This window comes from Phalaenopsis equestris, unplaced genomic scaffold (assembly GCF_001263595.1).
Source record: "Phalaenopsis equestris unplaced genomic scaffold, ASM126359v1 Scaffold198031, whole genome shotgun sequence".
Taxonomy (NCBI): Eukaryota; Viridiplantae; Streptophyta; class Magnoliopsida; order Asparagales; family Orchidaceae; genus Phalaenopsis; species Phalaenopsis equestris.
In genome coordinates this window covers 422,091-447,325 of record NW_018217971.1, presented here as the reverse complement: position 1 = coordinate 447,325, position 25,235 = coordinate 422,091, and the positions used below count along the sequence as shown (strand labels likewise).

The following is a 25,235-nucleotide window of genomic DNA, read 5'->3' as shown; positions in this document are numbered from 1 at the left end:
CTAATCTACATGAACTAGGATAAGTATAAATAATATGGTGATTCCGTGTAGAGTGTTTACTCGCACCAGCTAAATGAAGCGGCAATTTATGCATTTACTAGTACTCATAAGCTACCTACCACAAAATAAAGCTCAAGTAGTATGCTTCTAGGTTCTCAAGGTAGAGGTCTCACGTTTGAGTCCAGGTTGACATTCTTTAAACTAAATGATCATTAGGTCTCTATAGGGAACTTAGTGCCTTATGTCCACCTTAATTATAACTATTCTCATGTCTACTTATTTGTAACTACTTTTGTGCGCTACTTTAAATTAATGTTTTATTCTTAAGAAAAAATACTACCTAATACAAAAGAAAAGCAAATATCACAGTCGCATCAAATGCTAAGGGCTTGTTTGGGATCATTTTATTTTTATTTTTTCTTTTATTTTAAAAGCATGTTTGTTTACCGCATATTGCACATGCTTTTATTTTTTTAAAAAAATTAGCTTTTTTTTAAGAACACTCAAAAAACCTAAGAATTATTTGAAAATTTTTAAAAACAACTAAACATGTTATATCATATCAAATATGTTTTGTTTTAAATCAAAACATAAAATAAAATGAAATAAAATAAAAACATAAAAAAAACAAAAAAAAACAAAAAAAAAAATCAAAAGCGGTCCCAAAAAGCCCAAAAGGGCTTATTTGGCATCACTTTTGTCTTTTATTTTTTCATTTGTTTTGGAAACATATTCAATTGGTATAATTTTAACATGTTTTAATTTTTATTTTTAAAAATGCTAAAAACATCTAAAATGTGTCACAACCAAGTATATTATAATTCAAGTACACAAATAAAATAAAATAAAATATTAAATATAAAAATAAAAGTGATCCCAAATAACCTCTATGCTAAAATATTACCAGAGTAGAGATAAGATCCCATTGCACAAACATGAGTCAATCAAAATTTAAGGGATAACAATTTTGTCAAAAACTATTGTTAATAAGCATTGTTTGCTATAGTTGTGATGACTTAAGTTTATACATATATATTTGAAAATCGCCCAATTTAGAAAAGTTTAGAAAACAGTGGAAATGAACTAAACTCTACATTTACAAGTCATTGCACTTTTATATTGCATTTCATTTTCTACGAACCAAACATCAAATTTTTTAAAATCCCTACATTTGGAATGCATACCTCGATTTACATGTAACCAAATAACTCCTAAAGTGAAATTTTTTTGCCATTACACAAAATACAAATCATTGTAGTACTCATACACAATCTCAATTCATGATAACAAGAGCCCCTTTTTGTGGCATTATACCAAGTGGTCATAACCCATAACAAACTTAGATCCCAAAACAATGATTTGTTATTTTTTATTGAAGATAGCAACCATTGATCACATAATGTCCACATACTAGCCATCAAGGCGTGATGGCTAATGGTATTGTTGCTCAAATTATTGGTGAGGAGGGGCAATAACACCTCACAGGTTTGGTTTGTATAAATTCCTTTTAACAAAGTGAACTTGTTCTCAAAATCATTAGTAGTAATAGAAATCATGCAACTCATCGATCTTCAAGTTAACAACATCCACCAAACTTGCCTCCACTTCGATCATGACAATCCATTGAAAGAGGTAATGCCAAAGTAGCTTGTTGTGTCTGGAAATCTTTCATGACCAAAAGATGTGCAAGTGATGAAATAGTGGGTGAATTTACGAGTTATCCAGTCGTACTGAAGAGGGAGGTAGCTACATTATGAAAGAGTTTTAACAAGGATATATGAAAAAATGAATGAATACGAGTCGGGGCGGGGAAATTACAAAGGGATCAAAGAACGCTTGTGGCATCATAGGTTGTATTGTTGCTGATGTATGGAAGCATTGGAGGAGGTGATCAATTGTGGAGGGTGGAGTCATCTGATGGAGTGAAAAGAGGTATGATAGTGAAATTACATACATAACAATAAGTCCAGTATTGGTAAAGTACATAACAAAGATGATATTGTTCTAAGCTTTGGTTTGTGACCACAGTCTGACCACACATTTGAGGAAGGTGTGTGTGTTATGTTGAAGTTGAGTTCCCATTTTAGTAAAATAAAGCAAGCAAAGAAAAAAAAAAACTAAAATGTGATCACAATTGGAAGTAATGATTTTGATAACTTTGTGGTGGCAAAAAATATCGATGATGAATGTTGAGGCAACAACTATTGAATCAACAAAAGTTTATGGTAGAGTGAAATGGGCATCGTTTTTGAGGCAAAATCGACAACCACATTGGTCATATTGCATTGCAATGATGCTATGAAAATTATAAAATTCATGTGAGGTTATACCATGTTACATCGAGAATTGACAAGAGTTGCGACAAGTTGGCTAGTCCTAATGATTGATATTTCATGGCTTGGCAAATTGGGCAACCTTGAATGAATTCGATAACCTCATAATTTTTTGAATACCCTAATAAAAATATTGTTAGAAGCGGTGCAACATTTTGGGCAATTCGTCATGTCCATCCAGCAGACTAGAGAGGTAGTACTCCGTGATATTTTGTTTGAGCGGTGATGTGCTATCGAGCATAATGTGGCTAGTAAAAAAAGTACATCATGATAAGTTATGAAAAAGGTGGCAATGTAGGTTAAGAATGTTATGGAGCTCAACTAGTTTAGGAATTGTGGAAATCTATTTTTAGTTGCTACGATAGCACATGTCCAAGAATAGAGATAAGTGAAAACAAAGTTGCTCCTATGACAAAATAGTTCATAGAATTGTGAATGACAAAATAGTTCACAGAGTTGTGAATGACGAATAAGCTCATAGAGTTATGAGAGAGTATTGATGACTTTACGGTTAGTATTTGATGGTGAAGTCATCCCCCAACAATATCAAGAGGAAGAATTCCTAGGCAAAAGTTTGGATGACTTGATTCATGATTTTACTTTTTTTATCAGAGTGAATAATGAACCAAGAGCCAAGGAGACATTGCCGCAATTTTTTAACTATTTTGTGGTTAAATGCTGTTCGTGCATATAGGTAGAGGACTGCGACATTTTAGAATCAAGTTTCTAGCTTTAAAATGCTATGGATTTACCATTCTAGCATAGAATAATTTCAATATCAATATCGAATGCACCCATATTGAGCGTGAATGGCTTGGTAAAGTCAAAGAAGAATAATAACAACGACATTGAGATGAGCTACAGTTAATATAAGGGCTGGGTGGTGGATGCCATCCATTAGAAGCCGTCATTCTGCAGCAAATTAGTTAGGGACCAAGGAAGCCACAACGTGCTTTGACAATGGAGAGTATTGTGGTCAAGTGCATGCATTTTGTTTGGCTTTCGATGGACTTATTGGCAGCCACAATGTGGCCCAAGTATTCAATTTGATGAGTGAAGAGGCAATATTTGCTGCTTGAAAGAAATTTATGCTTGTCAAGATAATTGAAAACAATTATGTGTTGTATGCGATCATATATGGTGCGGATGTACACCAAAAAAACTTATAAAAATACATACCACTTAAATCTTTTGTATATACATTAAAACACCAAAAATTTACTTTTTAACATTTATACCACCCAAATCTTTCACATCACATAAAAAATATCACTATATTAACTTTTAAAAAGTGAAATACAATGTTTCGAATGAAAGAGCGTGCTTGATTTGTAAATAATAATGTTTCGAGTGCCTCTATGTAATTGCCTCAAATGAAAAATGTGGGATAGGATTCTACCATTATCTTTGATGTTTGTGTGAGAATTTGAAAAATGTGAGAATTTTTGTGTGAGAATTTGAAAAATAGATGAAAGAGGGTGTTGATTTTGGTTGTAGGTTGTGAGGAGGTGGTGGTGTGTTGTGAGAGAAGGTGATGTAGAGGTGGTGGAGCGGTGTGGTGTGCTATTGATGTTGGTGATTGGTGGTTGGTGCAGTTGAAGGTGGTTAGAGTGTGGTTCGGAGAAGCAGGTGTGGTATGGTGTTGATTATGAGGTAGTGCGATGGCGGTTGGTGTGTGGAGGTGTTGGTGTCTGTGTGGAGGTGCGTGGTTGTTGTGTGCAGGTGGTGGTGTCTGTGTGAAGGTGCTGGTGTCTTGATGTGCTGGTGCATGGAGGAGTTGGTGTGGAGGTGTTGGGGTCTGTGTAAAGGTGTTGTTGTTTGTGTGGTGTTTGTGGTGTTTGGCGGTGTCTGTGTAGTGGTGTGTGGAGGTGGTTGTGTTTTTCTGGAGGTGTTGTTGTGTGGTTGTGGAGGTGGTGATTAGTGTGTGGTTGTGTTTATGCGGAGGTGGTGGTGTGCAAAGGTGGTGGTCTGCGGATGTGGTGGTGTATGTGTGAAGGTGTTGGTGTGTGGTTGTAGAGGAGGTGGTTAGTGTGTGGTTGCGTTTGTGTAGAGGTGTTGGTATGTGGAGGTGGTGGCGTTGTGGTGGTGGTGGTGGTGGTGAAATTCCTATTTTTCTTTGATTTGTGATAGTTAGGCATTCCTATTTATGTTAATTAGTTTTTTTCTTCAAGCTAGTAATATAATGGTTAAGACAAAAGAGACCGATTTATCTGCAATGTGGGAGAAAAAAATAAAATTAACATTTTGCGACTTTTGTCTCAAGGAGGTCGATTTGACAAATATGCCAACAAACTATTTCAAGAAAGAAAACTAGTAAAATATTATTAGAAAATTCAAGGAAAGTACAAACAAATAGTATAATAGAATGCAGTTAAAAAATAAGTGGAATCAATTAAAGAAGAATTGAAAATATGGAAGGAATTAAAGCGAGGATCAACGGGCTTGAGATGGGATCCGATAATGCGAACGATTGCTGCTTTCGATGAGTGGTGGGCAGAGAGACCGATGGTGAGCATTTTTAAAATATCCCACATATTTTGTCAATTTTTAGTTTATTTTTAAATTAACTCATGTTATATGAATTTGTAGATGGTGTCTGATGCAAAAAAATCTAAATACGGTGGAATCAATTTTGAATTGGAGAAGTTTGATCGTATGCTTAGAGGTGTCGTGGCAACAGACAACAATGAATGTGCCCCCAATAAGACGGGGTTTGATGACATCCCAGAAAATTTAAGAGCTGGCCAAACAGGTGATTCCATTGAAGACCACAGCCTAGACCTCCATGAAGTTGAGTCCTCGAGCCGATCAAAGTGTCCTAGGGTTGAACATAAAAAGAAAGCAGGAGCTGCTTTCCTTAGATGGTGTCTGATGCAAAAAAATCAAAATATAGTAGAATCAATTCTGGGTTGGACAAGTTGGATCGTATGTTTGAAGGTGTCATGATAACGGACAATACTGAATGTGCCCTCAATGAGACGGGGTTTGGTGGCGTCCCCGAAAATTTAAGAGTCGACCAAACAGGTGATTCCATTGAAGGCCACAGCTTAGACCTCCATGAAATTGAGTCCTTGAGCCGGTCAAAGTGTCCTCGAGTTGAACAAAAAAAGAAAACAGGAGCTGCTTTCCTTAGAACCCATATCTCATAGTTGGTTGTTTCATGCACTAACGACCCTGACACATCGCAGCAGGTTATACAAATTCTGAATGCAACTCCATAAATTTTCGAGGACATGATGTTGCATTTGTTCTCTATGAAATTACATGAAGGTTCGACTCGGATAGTCTTTCATAGCGATACCCGCTTACCGTATGGTGACTTACCTACATTATTTTCATGAGAGCAGTGACATCTGAGGGACATTTTATTTAATTAGATTCTTGTAGGACATTTCTATTTGTTTATACTTTTTCAAGATGCTTTGGATATTTATGTTGCTTTGGACATCTCACTTTACTAGAGAGTTTTTCAATCCTCGTTATGTTTTCTATGTAGTTATGTAATGTTATTTGCTTATGTTGGTTGTTCGTAATTAATTGATATTCATGTAATAGCCACTTCGATGTCGAAATACATGGATCTAACTAGCAAAAGACGTAGAAAGAGAGTTGCAGCTACCGTATGTTCGATGTATGAATATTATAACTCGTACATAGAGCATTCCTCTTGCATGACATCCTCATATGTTAGCAACAAATGGGTTGGAGGGTTGCTCGCGGGTCACCCAACAAGATTTAGCAATGTGTTTCGCATAATACAGACGGTATTCACTAATCTGTTAGAAGAACTACACAAAAATTATAGACTTCAGGACTCATCCAGAACGACTTCACGAGAGGTTTTGGCAATAACTCTTTATATATTATTGCAAAATGAATAAATGCAATGAACTAAGGAGCGATTTCAACATGCATTTGAAATGATTATAGCTACTTCTCAGTGAGGTTGAATGCACTTGTTATTTTTTCTTCACAAGTCATAAAACTGATAGATTCTACATTCGAACAGACCACCACATAGATTTCACAAAATGCGTGATATATGTCATACTTTAAAGTAATTTCTTCTATTTATTACATTCAATTTTCATATAAATATTTTAATTTTCGTTCTCCTTTTAGAATTGTGTTAAATTAATTGATAGAACATACATTGATGCACGTGTTCCAAATAATGAGAAAATCGCATTCATTGGCCATTATGGGTCCTCGAACCAGAATGTCATGACGATATGCGACTTCAACATATGCTTTACTTCTATCATGATCAATTGGGAGGATAATGCACATGACAGTCAAATTTTCAAATCTGCAACACAGAATAACAAATACAACTTCCTACCTTCACCCACAGGTTTGTTTGAGACCAAGCTACTCTCCTAATTATTTTTTCCTTCAACTCTAATTATTCAATTTACATCGAGTAAATACTATTTGATCGATGTTGGATATTCATTGCAGCAAGGACATCTCAAGTCCTATTCTGATATGAGATACCACATACCCGATTTTGAGCGAGCAAGCAATATCGTGCGGGACAGAAAAAAAATGTTCAACAAAAGACATTCATCCTTACGCGGTGTTAATGAGAGAATTTTTGGTGTTTAGAAGAGAAAACATGTTATGTTTCGCGATATGTCATCTTACCCATTTCTCAAACAGATATAGATTGTGATTGTCATGATGACTCCATAATTATATTCAGCGACATTCTTCCCGTAACGACATCAACTTCCATATGGTGGATGAGGATCATGAACTCCCAATCGAGGTATATGAGTATCGTCTTGAACAATCTTTGCCACAGGTTGAAAATGACGTTTCTGAGACCTATACTAAAGACGGGGAAGGTGCAAGCAAGATGACAAAGTTAAATAAACGAATTACGGATGCGAAAGTTGGTATGTGATTGGAATTTTTATCATATTATTTATTATAATGGTTGTTAAAAAGATTAACTGTTTATTGTATTAGTATTTTATACAGTTCATGTTTATTTCCGTTCATTGAGCATTTGATATTGATTGTTTTGATTTTTTACGTTGTTTTAAGTGTCTTTTTTCCTTCTGTATTTCTTTTATTTTTCTTTTGGTGGGTTTTGGAGGTCTAATTGATGAGCGTTTAACCTTATGAGTTGTTCGGGATGACATATTTGTCGCAATTGGTTGGTATTACATATTACATATGAAATCCTAATGAAGACAATCAAGTTTCTCTCTTTTTTTCAGCATTACGATTTTTGAGGTTCTTTTGGATGACCTTTTTTGGTGATATGTATATGTGACACACACGAGCTTGGTATTACGTGGGTTAAAGACAACCAAGAAACCTTTTTTTATAAGTTCTGTTGTCTTCTTGTAGTGACAGAATCATTGGTTTATATACTGAGTTCTATGAGACCTCACAGCTGGATAAAACTATAATTAATTACTTTTGTTATCAATTTTTACTTGTGTTGTGTCGAATGAGATGTTTTTAAGGCATTCAGGAAAGATGAGCTCAAGGATTTCTGGCATCTCTCAAAAATTACACTGCTACTCTGAACTTCAAAGTTCGCTGCTAACTTCACATCAGTCACATAGCTACAATAGAAAGTTTTATAGGTGCCCGCGGAGAATCACGAAAAACTGTGACTATTTTTGGTGGGCAGATAGACTAAAAAATTCCACTCATGAGAGCGATCGAGCATAGAGTATCCCTAGAGGTCGACTTAGCTCATGACATATACCGTCTATTTTTTAAAAATAATATTATCATATTATTAATTATTTTTTTGATAATTTTTTCCTTAATTTTAGTAATCATGCTACTCACTGTTAAAAGAGGTGTTTATCTTTATTTTATAATGCTCTGCACTGGATTTTTGCTTTTAAAGTATAAAATGTATTGGTATGAACAGTTCTGTTCAAACATCATTACAATACAAGAACAGAATGGTCATTTGTCCTGAAACAACAGCATTACAGCTATTTTCAAACTGTAAAAAATAAACAGACAATCAGTTTATCAACAGCAGCTTCTGCGCAGCAGCTTCCTGTGGCAACTGTTGTGCAACAGCTTATTATTAAACTGCAGCTGCTCCAAACAGACCACATACCTCAAAGATAGTTAAAAATAATTGCATATTGTGGAGCACAATGTAAATTTTGGTGAGTTGTTCCTTAATTGTTGAAAGGTGTTTATTTACTTTAAAAGTCTTCATAGTATCGTCGGTCATGGATAATCGATGAGGCACTTGGCAAATAAGCATCAGGTTTGTCAACATGGATGCAACAATGATGCTCGTCAGTGAGAAGTTGGATTGGACGGAAGAGAATAGAGCTTAATGAGAGCACCAATGTTATGGATAAATGACAATTAGGAGCTTATTGACAACTCCAAGAAGTGAAAAGTAAAAAGGAGGAATTAAGAAGAGAAAATGCCAAAGAAAAAAAAAATTGGATGAGAAATGTAATATTTTTTCAATGCCCAAAAAAAGTCACCGTAGAAGTTATACACGATCTCCACGCACGATTAGAACATTAAGCCCTTCTCATCACATTGTGCCAAGTGATCACAACCCATAAAAATATTAAATAACTAGCAAATTAAGAAAACAACTAGTACCCATGATAACAAACTAAGTGATATACTACTTATTTACTTAAAATAACAACCACAAACTTCCCAGGGTGCACATGGCAGTTTTTGAGGCATCAGTGGCCATGTTGCTAGGATGTTTCGTAGAGAGGTAAAGTGGTTTGCACCCTGTGATTTTGATTCATATCACCGACACTACAAATATTCATGGAAAACCTTCTACATTCTTGTATTGAAACTCTTTTAAGGGAAAGATGCAATCAACCAAAGTGGTTCATATGAGCGCAGCCAACAAAACAACTATCCTCCCCTTCCCCTCAACAAGTTAGGTTAAACTAAAATGCTTTTGTCTAAAACAGATTCAGTTAAACCATAAATATAAAATGAGAAAAAAGGACTACAAAGCTAATCTACATGAACTAGAATAAGGATAAATAATACTCACACCAGCTAAATTAAGTGCTACTTTATGCATTTACCAACACTCATATGCTACCTAGCACAAGCCAAAGAAGCTTATGCGGTGTGCTCCTTGGTTATGAAGGTAGAGGTCCGTTTGAGTCCAGGCTGGCATTCGATCATCAGCTCTCTACATGGAATTTAGTGCCTTATGCCCTCCTTATTTGTAATCAATCTCATGCTTATTTATTTGTAACTATTTTGTGGCTTAATTTAAATTATTGTTGTATCATTAAGAAAAAAATACTACCTAATACAAAAGAAAAGTACCTATCGCAAACACATCATACGCTAAATAATTATTAACTTTAAATTCCCATTTGGCATCACTTTTGTTTCTTATTTTAATTTTTATTTTTTCATTTGTTTTTGGAAAATGTTTATTAGTATAATTTTAAAATATTTATTTTTAAAAAATTCATCTTGTTTCTAAAATTACTCAAAAATATTTAGAAGGTATTTTGAATGTTTTTAAAAATAACTATCACAACCAAATATATTTTAATTCAAATCAAAGCATAAAAAAAAATAAAAATAAAATAAAAAAGTGATACCAAATGTCGCCTAAGCTAATATATCAGAAGAGTAGACATATCCATCATTAATAAGACTTTGCACATACAAGAATCAACCATAATTTCAGGGAAAACAATTCCATAAAAAAAACTGTTGTTAATAGGCATTGTTTGTTATTGTCAAGATGTACTTTGTAAGGCAAACAAAATAAGTGGGTGCTACTCTAAGAAAGATAATCAACCTACGGTAAAAGTGTATAATCCATGCTGGTGAAACAATGAATGAGATGCACATGCAGGGATATGGGTAATTTTCAAAAAGGCCACAAATTACCAAATGCGGATTTTAGTAAATATTTTATTTTCCATACTAATTAATCAATTACCGAATAAGTACAATACACTGACTGTAATTAGAGTAATTAATGGGCATGCAAGAGCAGCAGTATTAGCCTCCCCAACTTGATTATGCCTTCACTAGGTTCCACGTATTCTAGACATACCAGATGTAAAATAGACATTTCTAGTAAAAAATATTAAAAATAATATATATATATGAGCTATTTTAAGAACCTGTTGAATCAAGATCAGAATCAAAGAATCCCTACTGATCAAGCTTATTTCTCTGCAGAACTGAATTATACAGCAAACCTAAATCTTACTGAAATCCTAGATGAAAGTGAGATTTGGGAGGCTATGAAATCTATAGATAGCAACAAAGCAGCTGGCCCTGATGGTTTCACTGCTGAGTTCTATAAAAAATCTGGGGATATCATAAAGCTTGAGGTTATAGCAGCTGTGGCAAGTTTTTTTCAAGGAAACAATCTCCCACAATACTTCAGTGCCTCTACCTTTGTGTTAATCCCCAAATCTGATATGCAACACAACTGGAATCACTTCAGGCCAATATGTTTAGCTACTGTCATCAGCAAAGTAATTAGCCAAATTATTGTCAATAGGCTTCAACCTTATCTTGATTGTATTATTAAACCCAACCAAACTGCCTTTGTGAAAGGGAGGTCAATCATTGACAATACTCTTTTGGCACAGGAACTACTACAAGACCTGAATAAGACCTGCAGAGGGGGTAATTTGATCTACAAACTGAATTTGAGGAAGGCTTATGATACTATCAGTTGGGGATTCATTATGGAAATTCTCACTGCCAGAGGATTTCATACTGATTTTTGTCAACTTATTCACAGATGGCTACACAATAATAATCATTCTATTCTCATAAATGGTAAAGGTTGGGGGTCCTTTACTGTAGCCAGAGGTTTGAATCAAGGAGATCATTTATCCCCCACTATTTTCATTCTTGCTATTGATTATCTATCTAGAATTCTGGTGCTGAACCAAAGCTACACTAGATACCATCATAGATCCAACATAGCCATATCTCACTTTATGCTGATGACATCATGGTCTTCTCTAGAGCTCACAAGAATGCAGTGAGAAAAGTGTATTAGACTCTTCAAATATTCCAAACACATTTTGGGATGTGTTTCAATCTTGAGAAATGCCTCTTGATTTTTAATAAACAAGTCTCCCCAAATTGCAAACAATGGGCTTCAAATTATACTGGCTTCTCCAACTCCCAGCTCCCTATCAAATACTTAGGTGTCCTGCTACTTACTGGCAGAACAAGACAAATACAATTTGAGGAAGTCATAAATAAGATCACTACCTACCTTAATGGGTGGACTCATTCCTTTCTTTCTAATGGGGGCAGAATTACACTGCTGAAAAGTATTCTAACAACTTTTCCCTCTTATATCCTACAGATGACAAAGATAAAGAAAGCACCCAAATCCAGTTAGAAAGAGTTTTTAACAGGTTCCTGTGGTCAGGTCAGAGGCAGCAAATGCATTGGGAATCTTGGCGAAAGGTTGCTAAACCTCAGCTGGCAGGGGGTATTGGCTTCAAGGTCTAAACCAACTCTTTTAAATCAACCTCTGTAAGCTCTGGATTAAATTTAGAGCCCAAACTTCTTTGTGGGCTAAATTCATGAGTGGCAAATATTGTAGAGACCAGCATCCCACACTTGTTGTTAGGAAAACTGAGGATTCTAAAATATGGGGGAAGATAATTCTAAAATTTGGGGAAGATGCTGAATATAAGACAAACTGCTGAAAACCTGTTTATTTGGGACTTGGGTAAAGGTGATATAAGTTTTTGGCTTGATACTCGGTGCCCTAAGGATTGGTTGTCCCCTATTATTAATGTCCCTAACCTTGATCTCAAAGTTGCTGAATGCTGGGTAGGTGAAGACTGGTCTATACTTAAGCTGTCAAATATTCTCCGAGCCCACTTAGTCACCAAAGTTGCCAGCATAAAATTTGCTAAAAATTGATAGAAGCAAACCTGATAAAACTGTTTGGCAGGCTTTCTCCAACCAAAGTCTTACCAAAGCTATCTACTCTAAAGTTTTCTACTGGGAGCACATACCCTGGGGAGCTTTCATTTGGAACAAATTTCTTTCCCCTTCCATGTCCTTTTTCTTCTAGAGGGCATTCCATAACCTGCTTCCTACTGATGATATTCTAAAATTAAAAGGATTAAGGGGTCCTTTAAAATGTAGGCTTTGTCTACAAGAGGAGGAATCACTGCATCATCTCTTTTTCGAATGCAAATTTAACTTTGTCCAACATGTGTGGCTGTGGCACCAGCTGCTGACACACCTGAGCATTGATAGTGAACACTTTACTTGGGACAAGCTTACCACCTGCTGGCAGACTTGGCACAAGAGGATCTATGCTTCTATACCTCTAATTGTTGCTTGGTTCATATGGATGGAGAGAAACAAGGCTAAATTTGAAGATAACATACCAAATACTGAGAAGATTGTTAGAAACAGCCTATCATATTTACACAAGATGATCAAATTCAAAAGATTCCCTAATATTTCCAACTCCTACTCTTTTGGATAGCCTGACCCTATTCAATTATATAGGGTTTACTGGAAACCGCCTGAACATAATACAGTGAAGATAAATACAGATGGAAGCTTCAATAAATCTGGAGCTGGTGTGGGGGGTGTCTACAAAAATCATCTTGGAAAATGCTTACTGCATTTTTATACTCCTGTGATGGCTGTTGATGTCCTTGAAACAGAACTAATTGTTGTCTATTGGGCTCTTAATATTGCCAAAATGACTAGCTGGTAAAATTTATGGTTAGAAGTTGATTCTACAACGGTGATTAAAATGTTGAATTATGAGGAAGTCCCCTGGCATCTTTCATATTGGATTAAAGAAATCAGAGATCTAACCTCACAGCTCAAGGTAATCTACACTTTCATATATAGGGAAGGGAACCAGCCTGCCAATTGGCTAGCAAAGCAAGGTTTTAACTCAAAGGATTTCTTAGTTGCTGTTACCCCTCCCCCTAACCTTCAGTTTTTGTTGCAGGGAGATATGCTTGAGGTCCCACATTTCAGAATTGCAAATAAAGATTAATGGAGACAGTTATGCTTCATTTGATGTTCCTCTTTCCCCTCTTTTATTGTTTCTTCCCTTCTGTTTTTGGGGGTTTTTTGAGTTGTTTCCAGCTTTACATTACGGCCCTAAAGAGCAAATTGTTGCTTGTTTCTTTTTGGGAGGACTGTTGATTCCTATATTGAATCAACATGTTTTCCAGCTGATCTTGGTTTTTGTAACCTTTCATTAGTCTAATATGTAGGGAGACACTAGAATCTCCTTATAACAATATATATATATATATATGTGCTCCACATCTCGGCTTATTGGTGTGGCCTCTAGCGTAAGTCCCTCGGGTTGGGGTTTGAATCTCGTGTCGCGGGCTCTTCGGATCAATTAAAACACACTTGGGTTTCAACCCAAATGGGGGCAGCACTATTTAGTGCCCACTGGACCAAATAACGATTCCCTTTTGAATATATATATATATATATATATATATATATATATAGGAATGTTTTCACCCATTGAAAATTCTAGTATGGATGCTCACATAAGTTGTTCCGAAGATGTGATTTACAATGACCAATGCAATGAACAAAACAATGTCTGAGATACAGAAAAAAAAACAATAAATATAATAGAGCATATTATGAAAAGCCAGATTTTATGTTGTAATAACATTACATTTATTATAAAAATACACATATTACACAATTGTGTCAATAATTGCATTCATAAATTAAATGTTCAGCATACATGTAGACATCAGTAAGCCCACATGCATGCACAAAATTTAATAAATAAATTACACAAAATAGATATAACATCGTGTTACTGCTCCTCCATGGAATGGTTTTCAATATAACATCAGTAGATGGTTGAAAAATAGGCATCTAAAGCATATTTGTTAAATAAAAGAAGAGGACATTAAATTCATATTATTCATCATAACGATCGGTCACTTGAAGCACGTTGCTCCTATCCATCGACCTCAGCAACTTTTTAAAAAAAGGGTACCAAAATATCTCCATCAGGGTCGATGGGCAATTCCCATTTAGGGGAGTAGTGGGGAACCATTCCGTCCACCAGTCGATGAGCGCGTAGTGGCCGCTCATCCATACTCCGGCTCCTCGATCATGAGTGAAAGACCACTCGGACAAAACCTTCACCTTTTCAAAGGAGGAGGGGACAAACCTATATATGGAGCTGGAGTTTTTCCTTCACTATGGGAGATGTCACGCCCCATCCTCGTGACAACCCCAGGCTCTCCCTCAGACTCCCGATCAAAATGGGATGAGTGGTGCGACTCACTTCCCCCTATTCTTGCAAACCAATGAACGAGGTCCTGCCAGGAGTTGTCGCAACAACCCAGCCGACTGACGAACAATCGACGGAGCACCAAAATTAGGAACACTAGGGGTCTGGAGAGGAACCTCCTCACTCCCTTCAAAAAAGCCTAACAAAACTACATAAGTACTGTGCCTACGAAAATAATAAGCAAAAAGATAAGAAAATACATCAAGTATATATTTAGCTTCGGCATGTCCCTCAGCCGATCCGGGCGGGTCTAACCAACCCCTGCTCCCCCGCGGCTTCTTCGAAGCTGCCCACTCCTCAACGGCCTTCTCCCGAGCGACCTTCTGATTTTCATACAAGATTCACAACCCTTCGGTCATGGTATAGTACCGTCCAGTCAAATCATACGTTCAACCATCTTCGGGTCGAGATATTGGAATAAGGAGAGGCGTTAAACCTCGATCAACGCCCAGTGGTCTCAAAGATGCCCTGAAAAAGTTTTCACTTTTTTCACCTCGCAGCTAACCAAAGCGCGGATCCTCCGACCACTTGCATAAAAGGAAATCAAAAACTTCCTTTTCCAATCCTTAATCTTATTTTCAAGGCCTAGCAGACGAACCTTGGGACCAACGACGAACTGCACGTAACCATCCTGACCGATTTTGAACAAAAAAGAAATGGTTGAACAACTCGATCATGAAGATAATCCTCATCGTTCGATAGAAGAAAATGAAGGTCATGACAGTAGCCACCGACTTCAGAAGAACCTGGGCAGGAACAATCCCATAACGAGTGAAGATCAACTGCAACTCCCTATATAATGACAGCCAAAGACCCATATTGAACTGATCGTTATAAGAAAAAACTAAGTCGATAGCGAAGTTATTCGTGACTCGCTCGTGGCCAGCCGACGGTCGAAGGTGAATCGAGGGATGCTAGGTCTCCTTCATTTTCATCGCAGAAAGAACAGAAACATCCATAGTCGGAATTGAGCCAAATGATACTTGGGAAAACTTCTATGCCATGAACCTAGAAGTGCGCGTAGGAAGAGAAGAGGAAAATAATAAATGGCATGAGGCATAGGAAACAGAGAAAATAAAGGCCTCGATAACTACTGCACATATAAATACAAGGTATGTGAAGATGAAATAGTGCAGCAAGACAACGTAATGATGTAAGAAACCAAACACAAGTTTCGAGGTAACATTAATCATAAAAAGCTTTTTATTTTCATTTCATTATTTACACATTATAACCATTAGAAACTGCTCCGAGAGAGAAGTTAACCAAGCTATCTCCAGTAACTTCACCCGAGACATGCCCTCCGTGAAGCAATCTCTCTCATATATGAACTCACGACCTAGCCTAAATAGATCGGTCTGACCATCCCTCGTCTAGGCGAGAAGGCCCCCTCTGATGGCACACAGCTCCAAACAGAGGCGCGTCATCTACTCCCAAGCAGCAAATACCTCCCCCTGAAATGTAGAAAACTCCTCGTGCAAAGTAACTATCTCCCTCTCCATCCTATCAACCCTCGCCAAGATCTCACCTATTCCGCAATCGTCATTCCCTCAAGGGTGCCCCGTGGCCCAGGCAAAGAGTTCCTCTATCTTCGCAAGAAGATGCGCCAACAAATTAGAAGAAGACTAGAGCGCCTCTGTTATTTCCTCATCCCTCACCACGCAAGTGGTCTCTTGATGTTCAGCTCCCTGTCCCTCACTGGGAGGTTGTTCTTCCCCACCTATTCTCTGATCTACGGCAGTCGCAACCTCCGCGGGATCATGACCCGAATACGATAACAAGGAATCAATCGTCAAGATCTCTATGGCTACACCAAAGAAAGAACAAAGTGCTTAATGATGTCCAAGTTAAAACACATACCAACAAAGCGATTCCACTTGGACGTGGTGATAGAATTAGCTGCCACACCAATTTTTACTGGCTCTGCACCAGCAAGGGAAGGGCCATCCTTTGGCGGTTGGAGCAAGAATTCTCCTCCAATCGCTGCTTCATCCGTACTAGCCAAAGGGATTGTTGGCTCCGCAATAGTTTGAATGGGTAACTTCCCACCGCCGATGAATGCCAAGTAGGACAGACACCAGATTGACCGTCGATCCACTCTTGGATCCATTCTTGCAACGAGCCTGCAAAAGAATCGGAGGACCCAATCTGATCCTCATGATCGTTAACTTTCAACCTCGCACAACCCTTTTTTTGCTCGCTTCCCCCATGGGAGCTTCATCAGCTAGTTTTCGTTCACATCAATTTTCGGGCTTTGGCTAGCATATCACCAAGGACCTTGAGGAGCGCATCTTTGTCGGCGGACAACACTCTCTCACCGAACATCGTTGCAGACTCAAGCAGAATAATGGAAAAAGATCAGAAGCAGGAAGGGAAAACAAAAATCGAGCGCAAGCTCTCTCTTACTCTAACACGGAGATCCAGAGAAGTCATTTATTAAGTAATTATATCATTCAATTTTGAAGTTGTATATTTGTATCGGTAAAAAAACATTTCTTGTTCTTATGTGCTGCACAGTTTTCAAGAAGCAAGGTAATTAAGGAACAAAATATGCATACGAAAAATACAACACGAATCTCAAAGCAATCCGACGACCAGGACAGAAGGCGATCGTTGATGGATCGAACAACTGACTAACAACACAACAAGGATCTCAAAATATCAGGAGGGCACCAACATGGTAAACGACCTACTAGGTTGGGGAGTAAAAGGTTATGCATTTCACAGTTCTCTATTGTTCATTCTTCCTTCTACTACGCTTTACCTTAGGTGTGTTTCTTGGACACTTTTGGATTCAACAAATCCAAATAATCAAAATCATATCATTCTAACATTACAACAAAAAGATATCAACTCTCAATTAACCAATTTGAATGCAATATAAGAATGATATTGGATATGCACGCAATGAAATAAATCTAATGCATGAAAGTCCTAGAAATAGATAACATCAAATGATATTTCTAGGAGGAACGATAAGAATGGCTACCAATAAATAAAAGGGACATTTACATGCATACCACCCAATTCCTATGTAATTACATATCTAACACAAAAATTCTACTTTTTACATTTCCACCACCCAAATCTTTCACATTACATAAAAAAATACCACCGTTTTAACTTTAAGAAAGTGGAATACACCTTTACATGCATAGGTAAGGTGGCATGTATGTAAAATTCAAGTTTAGGTGTTAGATATGTAAATTCATAGGAGTTGAGTGGTATATTTGTAAATCTTCCAAATTATAATTGTAAATACTGATGCTGACCGTGTAATTGGACCATCCTTGTTGCCCGGGAATGGTCCCTGGGGTTGTAGGAATAATAACAGGCACATAAGCTGGAAGGCATTGCATGCGAGGACTAGACATATAAGGTTGCCCGTTGGCTGATGGCCAAGATGAAATTCCGCCAGCAAAAGGCATGCTAGGTGTTGGCGCCACAGATGATATTGTAGACCGATAGGCAGGGGATCCAGTTAAAGTTAGAGGATATACAGCACCTGGTGCAGGCTGGGGATGGTCAAACTTACAAGCAACTCCAAATTTGCAGGTTCCAGTCCTCATGTAATATGAGCACGATTTCTCATCCTGACAATATATGACACAAATAAGCATGCAAATCCTCCTGATATCCTTTTAACATATATTTAACTAACCATTGCAAACATGAGGACAGCAACTAGCCTATATGTTCTAGGAGGGGTTGACATATAACTTGGTGTTGTGCTTTGAAATGACCAAAAAAAGAAAAAAAAAATGAATCAGAGGAGTCACCTGACGCATTGGAAAACCAAAAATGTTAAATCCCAATGCCCGTGCATCTTGCCTGTCACGTGGATGATGATATTTGCATGTTGCACCAAACTTGCACATCCCTGTTCTTAGAAAGTACTGCAAGCAAGATGGTAAAATATATCAAAGCTGGACATAATTTTTTCCAGGTGCCCTCCTAATTAAATGAAAATATGACACTTAATAAGACGCTGAAGAAAAAGGATTCATATAGCCAACCCCACTTAGTGGGATAATAGTTTGTTGTTGTGTTGTTGTTGTACCCGACCCCTCCCTCCCCCCCAACCCCCTCTAATTATAAAAAGAAGAGCATTTTACTGATAACTGTAAAAGATCCAAGCATTTGATCATAAAATAAAAGCTTATCTAATCAGTTAATAGACACTCCAAGCATCTTGTGAAGTGGAATTTTATAAGAATATCAAAATAAAACTAATTTACAATGAGATAATAAAATTACTTAGCACAATGTTTAAATAATTATCAGTCTACAAAACAGAAAACATGGCTGCATGCAATGATTTTAGTATTATTAGAATTTTTATTAGAGAAATTTAAATAAGTACCACAGAATTGTAATAAATATACTTATGTAACACGTAATATAGTGAAGGTTTGAGATAAGGTATAGGTTATGAATATAATATTATATATATACTCGATCATCGAAATCCTCATTAATCATTTTAAGTCTCTCTCCTTGGACTAAAGCTAGGCTAAATTGTATATAGCTGAATATAAGAAAGAAAAGCAAGATTAATTGTATTCGGTATAGACGTAAGAAAATTAATATATAAATATTGATATTTAATTCCAACTAATTTAATAATACTCACAAATTTCTCTCAATTTTTGGTCGTAGGTTTTCGTGGGAAAATAGAAATATAAATAAGAAGAATACGAGTATAGCATGAATGCAGATAAGCCAAATGGAAGTAGAAATATGCATTTGAGACACATGTATGAAAATGTCCACATGATGCCATGATGTTTCAAGTCCATCATTGAGAAGATGAGAACTATCAAATTCATAGTGAGAGTACCCAAGGAATTGTATGAAGTGATTGTGAAAATCAAAGGAATAAGCCTCTTACATCCACCCATGAAGCTTTTGCTGAAGTTAGGAGAGATGAGAGTAGAAAAAAGCTTATGCTAACTGGAAATGGAAGTTCACTAAGTACGTGAAAGCTCGACTTTGTACACCCATAATTAGTCCCATGACTCAAAGCTCAAAAAGGATCATCACCCATGTGACTAATGCAAGAAAATTGGGCACATCAACGAATAAATATTAGAAACTTCATGGAAAACTTACAGATTGGAAACCTGGACATGGAAGGAAAGATTAAGAGAACAAAGTTAATGGTGCAAACACATCCAAAGGGTCGATTGAATTATTCACCATAGAATAACTTGAAGTACTGAAAACTCATTAGGTGTAATTCAAAAAAAACACGCCAGCGTCATGACACGCCAAATTAATAGATCATTCTCCCATCTTGCTAGCAATGGGGGATTTAGGCCTTAGATCATAAATTCAAGAGTTTCTGATCATATGACTAGATACATCAATACTCTAATCAACTATTAAGAGAATTATACATCTAGATCTGTCAGACTTGCAGATGAACTACAACCAAAAACTTGTTCGAAAAGAGATATGAAGTTCTCTCAAGATATCACTTTTTCCTCTATTTTATATGCTATTCGAGTGGTCCCACCTCCATCTTTTTCTCAAATTTATGAATCTATTGAGTCTATATTTGTCAAACAATAATTTATGTTATGGTATTCTCGTCTGAGCCGTCCTAATTTCAATTATATTGTAAAGTTATATCATCATTTGTTTATCAATACAAAACTTGTTTTTATCGATGTGAGATTTATCAACTAGCTAAAAAAACTAAAAGTATTTATCCCATGACCCAATGCAAACCCTCACACAATTTTTTCATTATTCACAGTGATATTTAAGGGTCTTCAAAAGAAAGAACCCAAAATGAGGCTAGATGATTTGTCTCATTTGTTGACAATCACGCTAAAACTACATGGGTATTTTTAATGAAGGAGAAATCTGAAATAACCCAAATTTTCTAAACCTTCGATGACATCATTCCAACTTAATTCCAATGCAAAATTTAGATCCTCAAAATTGATATAATAGAAAGAATATTTCAACTCCATCCTTATATCATGTCTTTTAAAAATGGAATAATCCATGTGAATTCATATATTGATCCCTCACAACAAAATAGGATAATTGAGAGAAACAACAGACAACTCCTTGAGGTATCCTTCTTATTTATAATTTTCCATGAAGTTCCATAATATTTATTAGGAGAAACAGTTTTTACTGCAACCAATGTTTAAAATTTCGCAATTGACTGTTTGAGACTTATATAGACACACACACATAGAAATACATACATATTAGCATCAAAATTTGAAATTTACCCCCTTCCAATAATGCTTCGACATCTCATCTATATAAAAGCTTGGCCAACTGAAAGCTTTGAATTAAAATCTTTGCGCTAAAATAGTTTCTTGCATGAAAAAAATGTTTTTGTATGTGCTAATGAAATATAAGGATCTATTGTAGTAGATTAGTGAACAGATCCCAACACAAAGCCACAAACTTAATTTAAAATATGAACGACAGTGTCGGTCGGTGCAACAGAAGGCAGTGCCGAGAGCTATAAAAGGACAAAGCAGAAGATTCGGTGGTGACGGGACAGTGGTAAAATAACATGCTACATGTGAAACAATAAGTTCAAGCTAAAGCATCAGGTGGCTGTGACGGTGTCGATGACACAAGGATTAGGTGGCATGTCAACAGCGTAGAGTAGTGCAACATGTGAAAATCCGAGTATGAGGAGATGGGAGACAATAGGCTTAAGCAATAACCCAAGCATGATTTGAAATGTTTGCTAAAACTATGAGATATAATGGATATTCTCAAGGCCAAGCTGATAATACATTGCTCATAAAACCCACTCAGAGAGGTAAGATTGTTACAATAATAGTATATGTGGATGATATGATTCTTACTGGTAATGATGAAAGATAAATTCTTATAATTAAAGAAGTGATTGCCACCGAGTTTGAAATCAAAGAACTAGGAACCATGAGATATTTTCTAGGCATGGAGGTAGCAAGATCCAAGAAAGGTAGTGTTATATCACAGAGGAAATACATCTTATAACTACTAAAGGAGACAAGGATGATTGGATGCAATCTGATGATACTCCAATGGATTCCAACAAAAAATTCTAATAGGGGTGAAGAAAGTATATCTGTGAATAAGGGAATATATCAAATATTGGTAGGAAAACTCATCTACCTGTCACATATTAGGTCAGATATTACATACTCTGTCAGTATTGTGAGTCAATACATGAATAACCCAAATGAAGAACATTTTGAGATGGTGTACAAGATTATAAGGTTTCTCAAAATGACTCATGATTATGGATTAATTTTTGAGAAAACCAAAAATAAAGAGATAAAAGTCTAGACTGATGCAAGTTGGGCTAAGGAACTCACTGATAGAAAGTCCACAAGTTATTGCTCCTATGTATGGGAAAATCTAGTAATATGGAGAAGTAAGAAGCAAGATGTTTTTAGAAGAAGTGTAAAATCAGAGTATAGGACACTTGCTTTAAGCATCTATGAAATAATTTGGATTTAAAATTTGCTGAGGGAATTGGGTGTAACTTTAATAGATCTATACAGATGTTTTATGATATTCAATCAACTATCAATATTGCCAAGAATCCTATATATCATGACAAAACCAAAAATATTGAAACTGATTGACACTTTATCTCTGAAAAGGTTAATGATAGAATTATACAACCAAGCTATAGTCTGACATACCAAGAACTTGTTGATATCTTCACTAAAGCTATTCATTTAAACACATTGTCCGAGTTCAATATCAAGCTTGGTTTCCTACAATATCCCTAGCCCAACTTGAGGGGGAGTGAGAAAATTTAGAAAGGTCCCGACCTCCTTTCCTTGGTGGGTCAGCCAATCACCTAAAGGATAATAGAGGATTTATTTGAAGACAACTTTAGAAACTCCTTGATTAGTTTTTTTCTTTTGCTATTTATATTTTTAATATTTATTTCAGAATTATTTCCTTTGCACATTTAGATTAGATATATTTATCAAGATTGAAAATTAGGAGGGACTAGTTTCCCTTCAAGGCTAGGCGGAAAGGTCAAGATAGCTTTATACATACTGTCCATGCCCATGATAATAGTTTATCAACTTGCTATCTAGCAAAAGCCCTTACTGATCTATGCTAACGGAACTACTAACAAAAATAAGCAAACATGTTATTAAGGTACTTGCTGTTGGAAAAAATTTGGACTAAAATTTCCTAAACTAAATTAAACTAGGAAATACAAAAACTTGTTCTTGTTCAACAGAATATTGCAATTCTTTTAGAAAACAACTTCTATTTTTCAAGAAAACAATCAATACACTTATAGTTAGATAGCAAAATAGAAAGAATTTTCTTCTAGTTTAAGAATAAATATCCTGTTTCCTTAGCTAACTTTAGCCAGGGAAATCCCAAGCCAATTTTTTGCCGTTGCTGTAAAAGTAACTTTGTTAGAAATCATTAATCAATAAGTTTACCTTTGCTTGAGATTATTCATATATATGCTGGGATAGATAAACTTTGTTTAAGTTTCTTCCAAATTACAAGTGAATGAACTTATTTAATTCATGAACAAAGCAAGTATCATACTTCGCATCAAACACAGCAGTTCAATTACAACACTTCCAAATCCTCGGCTCGTCTTTACACAAAGCAAATGATAGTGTTAGTTGCCTAAAGCAGAACCATGATAATCTTCTCTAGTAATTGCACGCTTTAGGACAGCTTTATGCGGATTCTAAAATACAAGAAACTAAACTTCTTAAAGGTCAAAATTGTCAAAAATATAACTGGAGTGAAACATTGCATTGAATTTAATATTTATCAAGAAAAAACATGACCTTTTATGAGATTTAAACAACCTACAATAAACTCTGCACAACAAAAAACGCAATAAAAAATTAATCAGGTCGAGAAAATTTACCTGACAGTCAGGCTGACCAACTCTTTCTGGAAGTTCACCTTTTGCCCGAGTACCCTGAAGATACCGATGCATTGGTATTTTATTAGCATAAATTCTTAAATATATGAAAGCAAGCTCTAACAAGGATTAAAAAACCCAATGCATCTCAAAGGAAGTTAGAAAATAAAAAAACCTTTAATCAAATATTATCAGGAGGCAAATCTAAGAATATCAGCCTCACCTGCCCAACATAAGTTGGGTGATTGTAGCGGCAGGTGCTTCCATAACCACACGATCCTGTCTTAATGTAGTATATGCAGTCAGGCTCTCCAGGGCGATCAGGATATGGTTCATATGGATTTGCATAAGCATCAACTTCATCATAATTTCCCTCAACTTTAAGCCGACGCATCGATTCTGCAAAGAAAGATCATCAGTAACCAACACCAACATTTTCATCCGCACTTATAAGCTGCACCAAACGGGCCCTAAATCTCCTAACCCGCCCTGACGTTCCTCTTTATGTCCTTATAGTCCGAGTTATATAAATTAAAACAAGAAATAACCACCATAACATGATACGACAACCAGAAAGCAAAGAGAAGAAACACAAAAAACTTACCATCTAAATTGTGATTCGTTGAGGCATTCGAATAAGCCGAAAGTGCATTGCTCTGAAACTCCCCTGTATCCGGCATCGGTGAGGCGATCAAAGCTCGACTTCCTCTTCCAAATACCACAAACAAACTTCCTTCCACCACCAGCACCGTCCGACCAAAAAATCAAGCAACTATCGAATCTCCGGATCAAATCAGCGCAATCTCTGTCCGCGAACCTCGATCTCTTCAAGCCCCAAATACAATCATCGATTGCCTCAGATCATCGGATGCTCCTCCACCCTAGCATTAAGGCATCAAACATCCATGTCGTTGGGGATCGACAAGGAATCTAACGCTCCCCGGCTCAGATGCTCCTCACCTACAAAGCATCGAATTCGAAGAACGCATCAGACCAGGTCCCTCGCTCTCTCTTTCTCTCTCTCTCTTCTCCTCGTGCCCCCGATTTCAACACGAGGAATTTTGGGAACTGGGATTTTCTGCCATAAGAAAATCACAGTTTTTTTTCGTATTTTGACATTTATTGAATACCATATTAAATAATAGATACGCACATATATACATTGATACGGTCACTTTTTGCCCATAATTTATGATAGATGTTATATTTTTCTATTTTTATTACATTAAAAAAGCAATGTGCGGGCGCTGACACCCTAATTCGCCTGAATTCGAGCGTGCCAACCCCGTCCTCTGGGTCCCACAAAGTCATGTCCTGCAACGTGTCGGTATTTTAGTGGATCTTCAGTAGAGTTGGGTCCTGCTTTCAGAACATCAGCTGCAGATTGATTTTCACGCCGCAGGGTTTTAGTCCAGTACATACACCACACGTGGATGCCTCCCCGATCCGATGTATTCTCCTTAACCATCACGAAGGTACATAAGGAAATCCTAGCCGTCCAATCGCTTTGGTTTCTGCAAATCCGACGATAGGTGCTGGGGAGACGTACGTAGCGTCCGATTGAATTGAAACCGATATGTGGGGCAATCTGGGGCGTTGATTTTAGTGAAGACCTCACACGTTTAATGTGATGTGATGGCGGAGCCACAGACACGCCAGGGGTTTGGACACAAACGGCCACCTTATCGATTTTTCTTCAACTGTTTTTTTTTATGCTAATTATATT

The 25,235-nt window shown here is 36.6% G+C and overlaps 1 protein-coding gene across 1 annotated transcript in view; it reads right to left on the bottom strand.

The window, feature by feature from the left end:
- LOC110035529 (zinc finger CCCH domain-containing protein 12-like) overlaps positions 1-24,583 on the bottom strand; it is a 31,438-nt gene extending 6,855 nt beyond the window's left edge. The window contains exons 1-5 of the mRNA XM_020739762.1: positions 24,114-24,583; positions 23,733-23,908; positions 23,513-23,566; positions 18,405-18,521; positions 17,898-18,218 (exon numbers count right to left, since the gene is read on the bottom strand). Coding sequence (XP_020595421.1) covers positions 17,898-18,218; positions 18,405-18,521; positions 23,513-23,566; positions 23,733-23,908; positions 24,114-24,189 — 744 coding nt within the window. The 5' untranslated portion in view covers positions 24,190-24,583. The remainder of the gene's footprint in view (positions 1-17,897; positions 18,219-18,404; positions 18,522-23,512; positions 23,567-23,732; positions 23,909-24,113) is intronic.
- Between the last annotated feature and the right edge of the window lie 652 nt (positions 24,584-25,235).